Here is a 19,009-nt window from a genome sequence, read left to right as displayed (position 1 = left end):
GTGTGTGTGTTGATGAAACTGCTTCATATATAGTTGCCTCCAAAATAGTATGAAAGTCATTTTAATTATTATGGTCATGTCAAAAGGAGATTAGTAGTTCAACATTGTTTATTAAACATAATACTATAGGACAACAATTAAAAAGTTGGAGGAAAAAAGGGTAGCAAGTATAATTGGATCTAATGTTGGCTCTACTCTATATTATCTGTTTGATCTTAGCCAAGATCCTTAAATCTTCTCTATGTTTGTATCCCCTACTTTGGGAAAGAAGTATAAAATACTAGTGGTATCTATCTCACAGGTTTGTAGTGAGGATTAAACAACTATCTTTCTGCAAAAACAGCATAGAAAGTGTCTAGTAGGATTAAGTTGATATTGTATTTATTATTATTATTAACATCAGTTCTGCCATTGTTTCTTCATTTGCGAAATTGATAAAACAATACTAAGCACACAGGTTACTACCATGTCATGCACGTAACAATCAATCATTAAAATATATATTTATCAGCTCTTATAACATCACTGGAGTTTTAAATTTAAATTCATTATCTAACATATAGTATATCATAAGTTTCAGATGTAGTGTGCAATAATTCATCAGTTGCATGTGACACACAGTACTCATCACATCATTTGCCCTCCTAAATGCCCCATCACTCTATTATCCCAACCCCCAACCCACCTCCCCTTCAGCAACCCTCAGCTTGTTTCCCAGAGTTAAGAGTCTCTCATGGTTTTTCTCCCTCTGTGATTTCTTCCCATTTAGTTTTCCTGGCCTTTACTTATGATCTGATGCACTATTCCTTATATTCCACATATGAGTGAAACCATATGATAATTGTCTTCCTCTGATGAACTCATTTCACTAAGCCTAATACCCTCCAGTTCCTGGAATTTGACAAGATATACAATCAATTTTTTTATAGTCACTCCTGTAGCCTTTTATTACATTCTTATAAGGAATATTCGGTTATACTTTTTGCAAACTCTTTAACTAGTGTGATATTGGGCTTTCTGTCTCTGGCTTGCATCCCCTTACTGGAGCTCAACTGACTTCATCCCAGACACACAAAGATCATTGCCAGAGTTGTATCCAAGTGGCGCCCTTCCTCCAACTCCTGTTCATTCTTCCACTCATAGTCTCAATTCTAAGGATAAAGGAAAAATTCCTAGCTTTATATTCATAGACTTGACTACTTCAAGATAGCTTCTTAGTCATCTCAGACGATGAAGTAAGCACAGACGATCTTTAAGAACTCAAAATTACTTTATATCTCAAAAAAAAAAAAGCATGAGAATTCACAACTCAATAGAATCTAGGCATTTATTCTTTACTAGGTAAAAAAGCCTAATAAAATTAAGGTTACATTAATCAAAAGGTATTTTTTTTTAGGTAATGAAATTAACCATAACATGAAATGATGGAGAATAGGAGCAATGTGACAGAGTTTGTTCTACTGGGGCTCACAGAGAATCCAGATATGCAGAAAATCATATTTGCTGTGTTTTTGGTCATCTACCTCATCTCTGTGGTCGGAAATGTGCTCACCGTGGTCACTATCACTGCCAGCCCACTATCAGGGTCCCCCATGTATTTTTTCCTGGCCTATCTCTCCTTCATTGATGCCTGCTATTCTTCTGTCAATACCCCTACACTGATCATAGAATCACTCCGTGAAAAGAAGACCATCCCATTCAATGCCTGCATTATCCAAATATTTGGGGAACATTTTTTTGGAGGTGCTGATATCATCGTGCTTACTGTGATGGCCTATGACCGCTATGTGGCCATCTGCAAGCCATTGCACTACATGACCATCATGAATAGGCGGGTGTGTGGGCTGCTAATGGGAGTGGTGTGGGTCGGAGGCTTTCTTCATGCAACCATACAGATGCTCTTTATCATCCCTTTACCCTTCTGTGGCCCTAACGTCATAGATCACTTTATGTGTGATCTGAACCCTTTGCTCAATCTTGCCTGCACTGACACCCACACTCTAGGGCTCTTTGTTGCTGCCAACAGTGGTTTCATCTGTGTGTTAAACTTCCTCCTCTTGATGGTCTCCTATGTGGTCATTCTGCGTTCGCTAAGGAACTACAGCTTGGAGGCGAGGCGCAAAGCCCTCTCCACCTGTGTCTCCCACATCACAGTGGTCGTCCTATTCTTTGTGCCCTGTATATTTGTGTATATGAGACCCGCAGCTACTTTGTCTATTGATAAAGCAGTTGCTGTGTTCTATACTACCATAACGCCCATGTTAAATCCTTTAATCTATACCTTGAGAAATGACCAGATGAAAAATGCCATTAAGAAATTGTGTAGTAAGAAAGCTGTTTTAGGTGACAAGTAAATGTGCCTCCACATTGATGCAACTCAGGCAGAGGTCAAAAGGACATTTTGGATGATCTTGGCAAGGAATGCCTATGAAATTAAAAAAAAAAAAGACTGCTGTGATTCATAGATTTGACATTGAAAAGGGCAGAAATGTGTGCAAGAAAAGGAAAAATGACCCTAATCCAGGATCAATCTTTGCATATGTGGACAATTCTCTCCAAATTGTTGCTTAGTTTTACTAGCTTCATTCATGTAAATGGATTCATAAGCTTTCATCCTAATTTAATAATTAAAAATATATTGGTATTGAGCAGCAATCTCTATAACAATCCAAAGAGGGAGGCACTGCCATTACCCCATTTTACAAGTTAGGAAACAGAAAGGGGGAAGTATCAGAATAAGTACAGTGAAGAGTCATAATCAGAATCTACCTGATTTCTCAGACCATGCTCTTAAGTGCCGTGATACAGTGCCAGACAATGATGACGAAAAGATGATTATAATAGTTACCATTTATTTAATGAGGGATTGTGCCTGATACCACATATTATATATAATATATATTATCATAGATTATATGTAGCATGCATATACATGTTATATTATGATATACATATATATCATAATGATGTATAGCTATATAAAATTATATATTATTTTTACATTAATTCACTACCACAACCAAATTCTAAGGACATTTCATTAGCAACTCTGATCAATTTTATGTATCATAGTTGATGATAACAGGTCCACTGTAATATTGTGTTTTGTAACTACTTTAGGAATATAAAAACAATGGCCCACTTAACCCTTAAGGGGTAGGTGAAGAATATTATACCTTGTTTCCAAATTTCCTGTAGGCTTCAGAATCATTTTGTATTGCTCATGTCAACCATCTTATGCTGATAAGCCATTAGATAATGTAATGCTCAAATAAAAGATATTTTAATATTATACAGGAATTTCTAGTTTTTTGTGTAATTTTTCACTCCTTAAAGTTCTTACCTGCTAACAAAAAATAGTTTCTACAAGTAGAACAATGTCTAGTCCATAATAAATATTGAAAAAAAATAAAAGTATAAAGGAAGGTGAAAAAAGTCAGTGAACTGTAGAGCAAACACAAAAACAAAAACCCAAACTGGGTGTATGGAGTTTTCTTCCTATTTTTATCTGATTCAGACTCTGAGCCTTCTAGCTGGATTTTGTCAAGAAACCACAATTTGTTTTATTTCCTGCTTAAAACGTGTGATGAGAAAGAAATTGAAACTCAGATTCTCAGTGAAGGAGCAAATAGCTTACCTTGCTACTCTTCCTGCTCTCAGAAAGATTTCATCATCTGATTGGGAGCTGTTCATTTTATTTTTCTCTTTTAATCAGTTTACTTTTTGGTACCATTTCATTAGGAATAAACATTTTTAAAAATATGTGGTTCCATCTACACACAAAACGACTTCAAGATAAATATATTCCATTTATTCCTTCTATCCCTCACTCATTAATCAATAGAAATTTCTTGAGACCAAAGAATATATCAGACACATTGATGGCAGCTGGGCATTTAATCGTAGAGAGGAACCTGGGTCTTGCCTTCACAGAGCTTCAGATCACCTGAGAGACACCCAGAAGGGGGCAGAAGATGACAACCCCATGTTAAAAATGGTAAGGTAGTGGCAGCAAAGGGTGCTCTGAAAACATGTTTGAGGAACACACAAGAAAGGTCCAGGGGTTCAGGAAAGGTTCCAAAACGAAAGGACATACAAAATGGAACCTGAAACTTGAAATCCTGTGCACAGTTTGAGTAAGTACACATCAGTTGGTATAGGAACCTTCCTAAGAGAGAGATCACAGAACAAAGGCCGGGGCGTGAAAATCAGCCTGCAGAAAAACCGGTGAATTCAGTGCGGCTATGGTAGTTAATTCATCTGTTCATTCAACAAGTTTTTATGGAACTCTCACCATAAGCCAGACAGCGTGTTAGACAACGAGTTTATAAAGGATAAATAGCAGGATATAAGCCTGGAGAAACAAGAACAGGGAAGATGAAGAAGGATCTCATAATCATATTAAAGCTTACTGCTGAATACTATGGGGAAAACATTGGAAGGCCTTTGAACCTGTGGTGATGAAGTTTGACTTGACTTTGAGATGATAACTGTATGGGTTATCAGTGTGGGAAATGGATGGAAGGGAACAAGAGTGGCAGCAGGATGTTACTGTAATGATTTGGGTGTGAAAGGATGGAGGCCTGAAGCCTGGTGGTGCCAGTGAGGGTAGAGAACATGGTGGGCACTGCTGTGGCCAGCTCCACTTCCCTTCAATCCTGCAATGCCCCAGCTACTGTGTGTCTGGGCTATTAACAGCTCAGAGCTCAATGCCCCATCTTCTCCGTACATTTGCACCAGAACAAAATCATAAGCTATGCTCACTATACCAGACCCAACAGGAGCCAAAAAATGCCAGGCTCATCGCATTGCCTCACGGTGGATGCAATCCTGTATTACAATGTTTAACCTAGAGTTCCCGTGGCTCCAAACTGAAGCCAAGCCCCAGTCAGGACCACAACCTTCTTCCTGTATTGTAGTCAGCTTCCTTCACCCCTTATCCTTATAAATCAAAAAATCTCAGAGTCTACATCTAGGGAACCCAAACTACCACAGAGAGATAGAAAAGTTAAAGAAATATTTAAGAGTATAAACACAAGAACTTGACATGGCATGAAGATTTGAGAAAAAAGCCACGGATGAAAAGCAGATTCTTCCTTAGATAAATGGAAGGATGAGGGAACTGCAAAGATATGCTGAATTGGATTCTCTTCCTTAGTCTGAAGGATTATCTCTGCATTGCCTAAGGAAACTGTAATGGGCCTCTCCAAGGCCGTTGCCCTGGAAGAAGGGGCTGATTCTTCTCAGGACCCACACCCACCCCTTCTTTGCTCTTAGACCTATAGTTAGACACGATTCCCAGTAGACTCATTAAGGTGAGGTACCGAGTGTGACCCATGAGGAACACACTACATTCCAAAATGACTACGTTAGTTTTCTAAGTTTTAAAAACAGATAGGGTAATCACGGAAGAAACATAATGTTCAATCAAGCCAAATTTCCTAATATGGGTTCACTAAACAGACATTCTTCATTTAATGTTGTATCTGGGAAACTGAGGAAAAGCTAGCAGTTTTTCTGAGGGTGGCTGAAACATGAATCAAAAGGTGGCCCACAGTAAGAAAATTAGAAATGCCAGATCTGCCTTGGATTAATGGACAGGGAGAGTTAAGGGCATGGGAAAATTGGAATGTTAGAATGGATATGTCAATTGAGATCTACTTAACAACCTTTGGAGGGTCAAGAAGACATACTTTCATCATGACCCTGAGAAATAAATTTGTCAGGCTATTCCCAGAATCCATGAAAAACTCTGTGATCACTGTTTTCTGTAGGCTAGATCTTCAGTGTCACTAAAGTGGAAAATCCCAATGCAACAGGATGTATTTGAACCCCAATAACAGTGGCCAAGTGGTAGCACTCAACCACCTCAAAGTCAAGGTGGGCCTGCTTCCCATAAAGTACAGAAGAATTGAAACAGCAATCAGAATAATCAATACAAGCAGACTAACAGTGTTGGCTAGTTTATGACCGTGTTTCTAGAAGTGAAATAGAGAGGAAGCTGTGCAAGTCTTACTTGATCTCTGTTAGAAAAAAAGGTAGGTTAAGTAAACAGAAGTCTAACTTAATCATAAAAGCAGTGTTCATGTCCTCACAATTAATTCCCACACTGGCACTAGTTTATAGACTCAAATTCCTTGAATAAAGGGGAGATTGGATCCCCTTGAGGAGAGACCCTGGGACATTGCTAAAAATGTTTATATTAATCTTTCCCTCAGCCTTCCCCAAAAGAGGCCTATGGCATTCTATCAGTCAAAGTGTGCATTGGAGAAAAGAAAATAAGCAGATCTTTCAGGAACTACTGGACACTGGCTTTGTCCTGAAACTGATTCCACAAAACCCAAAACAAAAATGTGATCCACCAGTTAGAGCTGGAACTTACAGAGGACAGATGATCATTGTAGTTTTAGCTCAGGACTACTTTGTATTGGGGCCAGTAGTTCGATGAAGTTATTCTACATTTACTTCTCCAGTTCCAGAATACATAATTTGAATAGACATACTTTGCAACTGGCAGAATCCTCACATTGGTTCCCTGACATATGGACTGGGGGCTATTATGGTGAAAAGCCAGTGGAAGCCTCTAGAACTGCCTCTGCTTAGAGAAGAGTAGACCAAAAGCAATACTACATCCCTGGAGGAATCATGAAAATTAGCGCCACCATCAAAGACTTGAAAGATGCAGAGATAGTGATTCCCACAACATACACTTTTAACTCACTTAACTGGACTGTGCAGGAGATATATGGATCTTCGAGAATGACAGTGGATACTTATAAGCTTAATCAGGTGGCGACTCCATGAATTGCAACTGCGTAGTAGATGTGGTTTCCTTGCTTGAACAAATTAACAGATTTTCTGGTACCTGGTATGCAGTACCTGATTTGGCAACTGCTTCTTATCTTCCTGTCAGTAAGGTGCATAAGAAGCAGTTTGATTTCACTTAAAAATTCAGCAATATATGCCATACCACAGGTGTATCAACTCTCCAGCACTATGTCATAATTTAGTTCATAGGGACTTTGATTGTCTTTCATTCTACAAGAAACCCATACTGGTTCATTATATTGATGACATTACATGGAGTGGATCTAATGATCAAGACATATACACTCTAGATTTATTGGTAAGACATTTCTGTGTCAGAGGATGGAAAATGAATACAGTTTTAATTCAGGGGACTGAAACTCAGTGACATTTCTAGGGGCAGGGATATGAAGTATATCAAGATACTTATTTTGATGTAGAGCATTTTTTCATGTGTCTGTGGGCCATTTGTGTGTCTTTTTTGGAGAAATGTATGCTCATGTCTTCTGTCAAGAAAAGACTGGATTTTTTGGTTTTGGCCCTTTATCTGATATGTCATCTGCAAATATCTTCTCCCATTCTGTAGGTTGACTTTTGGTTTTGCTGACTCTACTCTTTGCCATACAGAAGTTTTTTATCTTGATGAAGTCCCAAAAGTTCATTTTTGCTTTTGTTTCCCTTGCCTTTAGAGATGTGCTTGCAAGAAATTGCTGTGACCATAGTGGGTGAGGTTACTGCCTGTGTTCTCCTCTAGGATTTTGATGGATTCCTGTCTCACACTGAGGTCTTTCATACATTTTGAGTTTATCTTTGTGTATGATGTAAGACAATGGTCCAGTTTCATTCTTCTGCATGTGGCTGTCCAATTTCCCAGCACCATCTACGGAAGAGACTGTCTTTTTTCCATTGAATATTCTTTCCTGCTTTGTCAAGGATTTGTTTACTATAGAGTTGAGGGTCCATTTCTGGGCTCTCTATTGTGTTCCATTGATCTATGTGTCTGTTTTGTGCCAGTACCATGCTGCCTCAATGATCACACCTTTGTAATATATCTTGAGGTCAGGCATTGTGATGTCCCCACCTTTGGTTTTCTTTTTCAACATTCCCACATATCACTTGCCACCAGGGAAATAAAAAATCAAAACCACAATGAGATACCACTTTATACCAGTTAGAATGGCTAAAATTAACAAGACAGGGAACAACAAATGTTGGCAAGTATGTGGAGAAAGGGAACCCTCTTACACTGTTGGTGGGAATGCTAGCTGGTAAACAGTATGGTAGTTCCTCAAAAAGTTAAAAATAGATGTACCCTATGACCCAGCAATTGCACTACTAAGTATTTACCCCAAAGATACAGATGTAGTGAAAAGAAGGGTCACATGCACCCCAATGTTCATAGCAGCAATGTCCACAATAGCCAAACTGTGGAAGGAGCCAATTTGCCCTACAACCAATGAATGGTAAAAGAAGATGTGGTTCATGTATATGGTGGAATATTACTCAGCCAACAGTAAGGATTAAAACCTACCTTTGCATTCACATGGATGGAACTGGAGGGTATTATGGTAAGTGAAATTAGTTAATCAGAGAAAGACAGTTGTCATATGGTTTCACTCATAAGGGGAATTATAAGGAATACCACAGAGGACCATAGGGTAAGTGTGGGACAACTGAATGGGAAGAAATCAAAGGGGGAGACAAACCATGAGAGGCTCTTGACTCTGGGAAACAAACTGAAGTTGCAGAGGGAGGGGGGTAGAGGAATGGTGGAACTGAGTGATAGGCATTAAGGGGGACACAGGATCTGATGAGTACTGGGTGTTATATGCGACTAATGAATCATTGAACACTACATCAAAAACTAATGATGTACTATAAGTTAGCTAATTGAATTTAAATAAAATGCCCATTTTGCAACCTTAAAAAAGATATTTATTTTGAAAGAATAAATAATATAGGATAAAAACAAAGAGGGAGACAGACCATAAGAGACTCTTAAATACAGAGAACAAACTGAGGGCTGCTGGAGGAGAAGTGGGTGGTGACATTGGGGTAATTGGATGATGGGTATTAAGGAGGGCACTTGATGTAATGAACACTGGGTGTTATAAGCAACTAATGAAATACTACATTCTATCTCAAAATTAATAATACGTTACACATCAACTAACGTAAATTTAAATAAAACCAGAAAAAAAAGATATCATTTTTAAGGTAGAGGGTATCTTGGGCCATCTATCACTTCCAACATGGAAAGGTGCGCAGTACCCGATAGGACTCTTTGGACTGGGAAGGCAACAGATTTTTTTCTTTCGGCGTTTTACTCTGGCCTATTTATTAAGTAACTCAAAAAGTTGCTAATCTGCGTGGAGCTCAGAAAAAGAACAGGCTCTGCCATGGGACCAGGCTGTGGTGTAAGCTTCTATATTCCATACGGGTGTTATGATTCACCACATCCAACGGTGCTTTGATGTGTCAGTGGAAGAAAGGCATGCTAGAGTCTTTGGCAGTCCTCCATATATGAATTGCAGTGCAGGCCCTCAAGATTTTGGAGCAAAGTCCTGCCATTCTCTACAGTTAATTACTCTTCTTTTGAGAAATGAATCTTGGCCTGGTACTGGGCCTTAGTAGAGACTAAGTGCTTAATCATGGGCCACCAAGCTTCTATGAAACTTGAACTTCTCATAAAATTGGTGTTTTCTGACTCATAGAGCCATAAAGTTGGATGTGCAAAGCAGCTCTCCATTATGGAATAGAATAGTCTCCTTTTAGATATGGTTTTGCTTTCCATGGGTACAATTACCTGAAGTTCAGAAACTGAAGATCCTTTTTCTGACATATGGTCAGAAGGTAAGTAGTAGCCTAATGCTACAACACAATGTCTGTGTCATTCACCTTACTTCATCTCATCACAATGGCATTTTATCATCTCACATCATCACCAGAAGAAGGGTGACTATAGTGCAAACAAGTATTTTGAGAGAGAGTGACCATATTCAGATAACTTTTTTTTACAATATATTGATGAAATTTGCTATTTATTATTATTGTGTAATATCTTACTGTACCTAATTTATAAGTTAAACTTTATCCCATGTATGCATGCATAGAGAAACATAGTGTATATAGGGTTCAATAATATCCATAGTTTCAGGCATCCACTGGGGGGTTTGAAACACATCTCTTCTCCCATATAAGGAGGGACAACTTTATAGGTGATTTGGCCAAAGCAAGAACTGAAGAAAAAGTTACATGAAGAAGTGCTCAAATGCTCAAGGTCCCCACTTTTGCTACAATGCTGTCATTCTGCCAGCCTGCACCCAAGGCCTTTTGGGGGTTCACTATGATCAATTGACAGGAGAAGAAAAGATTTAGGCCTGCTATACAGATAATTCTGTGGTGATATGTGGATACAGCTCAAAAATGAATAGATACAACACTACAGATCCATTCTGGAAAATCTGGGAAGGTCAGTGGCAAAGGGAAATTCTTTCAATGGGTAGAACTTTGAGCAATGCACCTGATGTTCACATTCTTGGAAAGACATGTGGCCAGACATACATCATATCCTAATTTATGTGTTTTGGCCAAAGATATGGCTGAATAATCAGGGACTTAGAAAACAAAACAAACCAAACAACAACAACAGCAACAACAAAAACAAGTTTGGAAAATTGGTAGCAAGAAAATCTGAAGAAGAGGAATGTTTCCATACCTTAAAAATACACAAAGATATCCATGTCCCTTTTGAATGGTCTCCACAGAAAGACCAGAAGTGGAGTATTTTAATAATCAACTGGATAGGATGACCCATTTTGTGCAAGCAAGTCAGCCTCATCCATACCCACGCCTATCTTTGCCCAAAGGGCTCATGAAGAAAGTGGCCGTGGTGGAGACATGGAGGTTGTACATGAGCTCAACAACGTGGACTTCAGCACACCAAAGCCAGCCTGGCCATGACCACCGCTAAGTGCCAAATCTTCCAGTAGCAGAAACATGAGGTCCCCAGTATGGCAGCATTCCTTGGCATGATCAGCCTGGTTGCAGATTGATTACAACGGGCTGCTTCCATCATGGAAGGGCCGTATTTTGTTTTACTGCCATAGACACTTCTTTTGGATATGGATTTGCCTTCCCAACAGGCAATGCTTCTGCTAAAACAACCACCCATGGACTTAGAGAATTCTTTATCCACGTTGATACATTTCACACAGCATTGCTTCAACAATCTCTTTTCACAGCAAAAGAACTGCCACAATGAGCCCATGCTCATGGAATCATGGTCTTACTATAGTTCCCACCCTGTTGAAGCAATTGGCTTGATAAAATGGTGGAATGGCCTTTTGCAGATTTAGTTATAGTACTTGCTAGGTAGCAATACTTTCCAGGGTTGGAGCAAGAGTCTTCAGTTCTCTGGAAAGTCATATATGCTCTGAATCAGCATCCGTTACATGTTGCTGTTCCTCCCATAGCCAGGTCCTCTAATCAAAGGATGGAAATGGGAGAGGCACCACACATTATTAACCTTAGAGACCCAGTAGGAAAATTTTTGCTTCCTGTTCCCATTTACTTATGCTCTTCTTGCTTCAAGGTCTTCATTCCAAAAGGGGGAATGTTTCTAGCAGGAAACACAATAAGATTCTATTGAACAGAGTGTTAAGACTGTTGACTGACAACTTTGGGCAGGTGATGCCTTTGATTCAATAGGTAAAGAAGTAAGTGGCTATGCTGGCTGGGGTGTTTGATACTGGTAACCAAGGGGAAATTGGACTAATACTTCATGGTCAGGTAAGGAAGAGTTTATCTAGAATACAGGAAATCCTGTAGGGCCACACTTAGTATCACCATGCTCTGTGATTAATGTCAATGGGAGACTACAACAACCCAATCCAGGCAGAACTACTAATGACCCAGACCCTTCAGTAATGAAGGTTTGTGTCACCCCACCAACTAAAGAACCATGACCAGCTTTGGTGCTACTGAAGGCACATTGAATACAGAACGGGTAACTGAAGAAAGTAATTATACGTTAATCATGTGACTGTTACCAAATGAAGACTGTAATTATTTTATTTACTATTTATATTATGAATGTGTTTGTGAATATATAGAGAGCAAATATCTTTGTCTTCTTCCCTTTCTTTTTACCTTATCATGTAACAAAAGATATATTGGCTTTCTGTCATAACATTTTAGTGTTTTTACTTTCCAGCATAGTATTGAACTTACTGAATATCAAGGGGAAATTTAAAATCACCCAAAAAACTTCCCTTCCCTTCCATTGGAGGTCCCAGTGCATTTTCAGTTGTATGCAGGATAGTTGCATGATATTAGATGGAATTATGACCTTGTGTTGTCTTTATTGGAGATTAAGTATGGTTTAAGGAGATGTGTATAGATGCTAGGTGGATAAGTGATGAACTTGTACTGGCTGATTTTATGTGTTAACTTGCCTGGGCCACAGGGTGCTCAAATATTTGGTTGACTATTGTTTTGGGTTGTGACTATGAGATTTTTCTGGATGATATTAGCTTTTGAATTGGTAGACTGAATAAAATAGATTGCTCTCATTAATGTAGGGTCCTCATCTAACCAAATGAGGGCCTGAAAATTACAAAAGGCTAACCTCCCCTGAGTAAGATGGAATTTCCTTGCCTGAGAGCCTTCAAACTGAAACATTGGCTCTTCCTGTCGGACGGCTTGCACACGGACACATGAACTCTTCCTGACTCTATAGCAGCCTCCTGCCGTCGGACCTGAACTGAGACATAAGCCTTTACTGGTTTATAGCAGCTTATGGTTTTAAACTCAAAATGAAACATTGACTGTGCAGATATTGCCATTGGCAGCTTCCTATACACAAAAGCCAATTCTTTATAATAAATCTCGTGTGTGTGTGTGTGTGTGTTAACACTTCATTACCTTCAAGCATTACAAGATACTCCAGTTCATCTTGTTCATTCCCTGCCCCAGACCTAGAGTCAGCCATTTATTTAAAAAGTCCTAATTCATTTTTCCATAATGGTATCAGGAACCGTGTTCTGGGCACTAGATCACAAGATAATCATTGTGTTTTTTTGTTTGTTTGTTTTGCTTTTTGTTTTTTAATTCTAGTTAAAAGACATAATTGATGGTCCAAATAAAACCCTTAATTGCAAAAACAGATCACCTTTTCCCCATAATCTATTAATACATATTGACAATTAAGTTCTTTATAACAGTTGGCTCATGTGTCTTAATCAAAAGGGAATTGACACTTTAGGGAATGACCTTCCTCAGACTCCTATATTTTGCATCACTCATGTTTAAAAACTGCTGTGGGAAAGGCAAAAGAGAAGGGTTTCTCATTCAGAATTCCATGTGAGAGTTGATTTCAGAAAGTGTGGGATGAACCCAGGACCCACTTCATCTTCTGGCCTGCAGGCGAGAACCTGAGCCTCAGTGACATTAGAAGGGATCAGACAGAATTTTAGAAACACTTTTTTTTTTTCTTTCTTACACTCATTGAGCCGAGAGTGGCCAAATCACCTTGAGAAGAAAACAGGACAACTGAACATCCTACCCTTTGCATAAGCTTTTATCAAAACTGGTAAGATTTGTGTTGGGGATTAACTTAGTTTTATTTAATACTCAGAGAAAATTTATCTGATCAATGCCACAGTGTGCATCCAACATACAAAAGGCACTTGTGGAAGGATGGAAATTTTAGGGAATTTTCTAGTAGTTATTTACAATCAAAACTGAGAAGACAGAATAAAAGAAATGCACAGCAGCTCTTGGTGGAGAGATAAGCAAATAGAAATAATATCGATTTCAGTGTTTCAGGAAATGCTTCGTGGAGATTATTATTTTACTTTGGATGGAGTAGGCTTCCTTTTTCAGTGGTAACTGAGTATTGAATAGGACTGAACACTATTGGATTGTATCAATAGGAAATTCTCTTAATTCTTTCATTCACTTTATGAATACTTATTAAATATGTACATTTTTTTCTAGATGCTTAAATTCAACAAACAGATAAAAATTATCTTCCTTATGTTGCTTTGATCGAATGTATGCTACTCATATCTATTACTATGTGAACTGTACAAATGTCTTAGTCTGTATCTCTAACAGGTAGATAAATAGATTAGATAGATAGATGATAGATAGTTGGATAGATAATAGATTGATAGGTGGATGGATGGATGGATGGATGGGTGGATAGAGATGTAGATACATATCTTGTTTTATAATGCTTCATTGTCAGAAACAACAAACATGTTTTCATTTTTTTTGCTGAAGAGTTGGACAAAGACCATATGTGGCAAAGTCCTAAGATGTAGGGGAACCTGTATGATTGGCAATGTGGTTGGGGCATGATGTGGCAGAGAGGCTCGGGTCTAGAACTGTCTCTACAGCTGACTCACCCTCTTACACAGCCATTTAAATCTTATTCTAGCCCTGGAAATCTTGCTGTCCCTGCAATCTATGTCAGAAGACAGGTGTTATGAACAAGTAATATGCCAAAGTGATTAACAAAACATCTACTAAGAGAAGATTTAAAAGCTTTATTTTTAATGCAGCATGATTATGACATATTTGCAACTACCAAAGGAATTTATTTTAAAAGGTTAGTCATCCACTAAACTTTGATTCCAAGAATGTAATTTCCCCACCCCAAATACCCTGTGATCTCGGTACTCTTAAATACAACTAATTGATATGAGTCCATCTGTGTGTGCGATATTATTGTACACTTAATGAAAACATTACCATCCTCAGCAGACAGTCCTCAACTCTATCACTTTTCAACATATTTTAGAAACCATTGCATATATATCCACTTCCTTTTTTTTTTTTTAGTTTTTATTTTTTTGATGATTGAATAAAACCATCCTTGACTCATTTAGCTTCCTTTCTGATGGGCATTGAAGTTGTTTCTTACCTTTTGTTAACATGGAAAGGACTATTGTGATTGTTTTTGTGCCTGTGAGTGAGATTACTTATAGCGAATGGAATCACTAGACCTGTGTCTATGAGCCATTGAAGTATCATCAACGCTGAAAGTCTCTCCCTGAGAGATTGCAGCCCTTTAAACTCTTACCAAGCGTGTGGGATCAATTGTTCCCCACATCATTTTCAGGACTGTTGGTTAAGAGACATTTATCATAAAGGTCACTTTGTTAATCTAATAGGTGAGAAGATATATAATTTGAATTTAGTTGAATGTATTTTTCTGTGAATGAAATTGATAATCTTTTCACGTTATTTTTAATAAGAAGTTTCTTTTGAAATTAGTTCTTTTGCCCATTTTTATTTACACTGTTTTTTTTGTTTTTTTTGTTTTTTTTTTTTAAGATTTTGTTTATTGATTTACGGAGAATGAGAGATGGGAAGCAGGGGAGTGGCAGATACCATCTCGTCTTGGTGATCACAGCTTTGTAATATAGCTTGAAGTCAGGCAATGTGATGCCCCCAGCTTTGTTTTTCTTTTTCATCATTCCCTTGGGGATTTGTGGTCTTTTCTGGTTCCATACAAATTTTAGGATTTTTTGTTCCAGCTCTTTGAAAAACGTCAAAGGTATTTTAACAGGGATGACATTGAAAGTGTAAATTGCTCTGGGCATGATAGACATTTTAACAATGTTTATTCTTCTAGTCCATGAGCATGAAAAGTTTGTCCATCTTTTTGTGTCTTCCTCAATTTATTTCATAAGTGTTCTGTAGTTTCTAGAGTATAGATCCTTCACTTCTTTAGTTAGGTTCAGTCCAAGGTATCTTATGGTTTTCGTTGCTATTGTGAATGGAATTGATACCCTAAGTTCTCTTTCTACGGTTATATTGTTAGCATATAGAAAAGCAACTGATTTCTGTGCATTGATTTTGTATCCTGCCGCATTGCTGAATTATTGTGTGAGTTCTAGCACAATGTTGAACAATAGTGGTGAGAGTGGGCATCCCTGTCATGTTCCTGATCTTAAGTGAAAAGCTGTCGGCTTTTCCGCATTGATATTTGCTGTTGGCTTTTTAGAGATAGAATCTTAAGCAGGCTCCATGCCCAGTATGTCGTCCTGCATGGGGCTCCATCCCACAACCCTGAGATCATGACCTCAGTGAAAATCAAGAGTCGGACACTTAACCAACTGAGCCACCCACCACCCTATGCATTGTGTTTAGAAAGATTAATCACTGAAATCAATTTATGTTTGAGAAAACTATGCTTGTTCTGGATTACATGTTGTAAATATATTTAAATGCCTTGGCACTTACGCATTTTCTTGTGCTACTATTTGGAAAGTACATGTGATGAGGACAGAAAAGGATTTTTTCAGTTTGATTTACACAAATAAACTTAGTGTCCTTCCTGTTTCTACCTTTTACTGAACTCAGGGTATGGAACACTCAAGAACATAGATTTTAAGAATTCTATTAAAAAGTTTCATATATGACTTGGAGCTTCTGTGGCTCATTTTATAAATCCTTGGTGCTTGCAATAACATGAAATTTGAAAGAATAGTTTGATTTATGCCAAACATTCTCTAGTTATCCTTTATTTTAGTCCCAGTCTTTCCTTATGTCTTAAGAAAATATGCAGAAAGCAAGAGTTTACTCCGTTTTGCAACATTCTCACCCTAATAGGTCCTTGCTGTAAATGAAAAAAGACATTCAGCTCAGAAAGATAACCTCTCAATCCAAATACCCAAAATTAATGTTTTCTATGCCTGAAGAATCAGATACTCTTTCATTATTGATATATTTCATTGTTTCCATTAGCAATCAGCTGTATAGTTTGTAAATAAATATTATGATTTCCACTTCATTCAGAAGAAAACCACACATAAGATAAGGGATTAACCACTGATAAATGTCACGTCCATGATCAAGCATATGGATTTGACCTCCAAATGGAGTATTCATTGCATAATATTGTTTTTCTTTGCAGATTAATTATTTTTAACCTGCGCTATCTCCTCTTTGCCTGAAATAATGCAGCAAAATCACAGCGTAACTGAGTTCATACTGTTAGGATTGACCCAAGATGCTACGACACAGAAAATGGTATTTGTAATATTCTTCATTTTTTATGTGGGAACGGTGGTAGGGAATTTGCTTATTACTGTGACCATAAAGTCCAGCAGGACACTTGGGAGCCCCATGTACTATTTCCTATTTTATTTGTCTCTTGCTGATTCCTGCTTCTCAACTTCCACAGCCCCCAGACTAATTGTGGATTCGCTCTCTGCAAAAAGAATCATATCTTACAATGAGTGCATGACTCAAGTCTTTGCCCTACATTTCTTTGGTTGCATGGAAATCTTTGTGCTCATCCTCATGGCTGTGGATCGTTATGTGGCCATTTGTAAGCCGTTACGTTACCCAACCATCATGAGCCAGCAGGTCTGCACGATCTTGATTGGTATTGCATGGATGGGATCTTTTATCCATTCTATTGCCGAGGTTATCCTGGCCTTGAGATTGCCTTTCTGTGGACCCAATCTGATTGATCATTACTGCTGTGATTTGCAGCCTTTGTTGAAACTTGCTTGCATGGACACATACATGATCAACCTACTCTTGGTGACTAACAGTGGGGCCATTTGCACAAGCAGTTTAGTGATTCTGATGATCTCATACATTGTCATCTTGCATTCCCTGCGAAACCACAGTGCAGAAGGGAGGAAAAAAGCTCTCTCTACTTGCACTTCTCACATCATCGTAGTAATCTTATTCTTTGGTCCATGTATATTCATATATACACGCCCCCCAACCACTTTCCCCGTTGACAAGTTGGTGACTGTATTTTATACCATAGGGACCCCATTTCTCAACCCATTCATCTACACACTGAGGAATGCAGAAGTAAAAAATGCCATGAGAAAGCTATGGCGTATCAAAATTGCCTCAGAAAGCAAAAGATGAATTGATGGTTTTGGTTGATTCCTTAATCTGTACAGATATCAAATATGATGGCGTATATCCTCACTTGCCCAATGCACTCTGATATAATGCACTTGTATTCCATAATTTTTACTATACTTCTGCCCTCAAACTGCCCTGGTGTCCATATTTTATAGTATCAGGACCCCTTTTCTCAACCCACTCATCTACACACTGAGGAATGCAGAAGTGAAAATGCCATGAGGAAGCTCTGGCGTATCAAAATCACCTCAGAAAGCAAAAGATGAATTGAGGGCTTTGGTTGATTACTTAATTTGTACGGATATCAAAGATGGTGTATGTCCTGACTTGCACAAGACATCCTCATGGAATGCAGCTAATTTTCTTCGTTTTTCTGTACTTCTGTCCTCAAACTAGTAGCTTCCCTCACCTGGTTCTTTATTTTCTTGAGAATTCAATTCTGACATTGCAGATTATGAAATATTCCTCACATCTGTCTACACTTTGGTTTGATAAGAAGAAAATATTTATATATTCACAACTGTACAATCATTGAACATCCATAAATTTAAAAAAAAAAGCCTATTGTCTATGACTTGTAATTCTTTCTATAGCACATTTCAAATAAAGTATCCTGCTTTTTCGTGAACATTTTCAGGGCAAAGGATCTCACTTTGTGTGTCAAGAAATTATTTTCATTATATTGTTAGTTTATCTTTAGAAGTTCCATACTGGGGTGTCTTTGTGTGTCTGTGTGTGTGTGTGTGTGTGTGTGTGTGTGTGTGTGTGTGTCTGTGTGTGTGTACATATAATGTATTTCTTAAACAATTTTTCTTATTGTTTCCTTTGACTATTAAGATAACTGAGGCATTGTGTATGGGTTTTTTTTAAGGTAGTATCACAAAAGCCTGGAGATATTCAATTAATTTGTATGATTGGTATGTAGGAGCTATAGCAATAATGTATATTTTCAAGACTAATTATGAATTTAAAATACACCATAGAGACAACATATTTGCTGAGATTGAGTTACAGAAAGGTGACCCAGTTTGAAGGAAAAAAAATGTATATTATTTCATTTACGTTGGGTTGTATCAATGGAATAAAAGAAAATACCAGAGGCATTCAGAAATACTCACTTGACTTATCTCTAGTTAATGGGGTTAGAGTGAACCTATTTTTGCAGGAGGAAGCCACTTCGTTTCTCTGTTTGTCCTTTCCCAGTACAGTGGTAGTGTGGACAAGTTAGAATTGCCAATAGAATTTTGTTGCTCATAGTGAACAGAGCATATTAGCACCCATGACTTGAATATGTGCC

General features: G+C 38.0%; 2 protein-coding genes across 2 annotated transcripts; both read left to right on the top strand.

Annotated features, from left to right (window-relative positions):
• Nucleotides 1-1,392: 1,392 nt before the first annotated feature.
• LOC123785214 (olfactory receptor 4C46-like) lies at nt 1,393-2,354 on the top strand. The gene has a single exon (XM_045786929.2). The coding sequence runs from the start codon at nt 1,422-1,424 to the stop codon at nt 2,352-2,354; it is 933 nt and encodes a 310-aa protein (XP_045642885.2). The 5' UTR covers nt 1,393-1,421.
• A 14,425-nt stretch (nt 2,355-16,779) lies between these two features.
• LOC123785213 (olfactory receptor 4C11-like) lies at nt 16,780-17,712 on the top strand. Its single transcript, XM_045786928.1, has one exon. It carries the CDS (start codon nt 16,780-16,782, stop codon nt 17,710-17,712), a length of 933 nt encoding a protein of 310 aa, XP_045642884.1.
• The last annotated feature ends 1,297 nt before the right edge of the window (nt 17,713-19,009 follow it).

Source organism: Ursus americanus, chromosome 24 (assembly GCF_024610735.1).
Source record: "Ursus americanus isolate L20-20 chromosome 24, mUrsAme1.1.p, whole genome shotgun sequence".
Lineage (NCBI taxonomy): Eukaryota > Metazoa > Chordata > Mammalia > Carnivora > Ursidae > Ursus > Ursus americanus.
The sequence above is the reverse complement of the archived record's forward strand: the minus strand, read 5'-3'. Positions and strand labels throughout refer to the sequence as shown.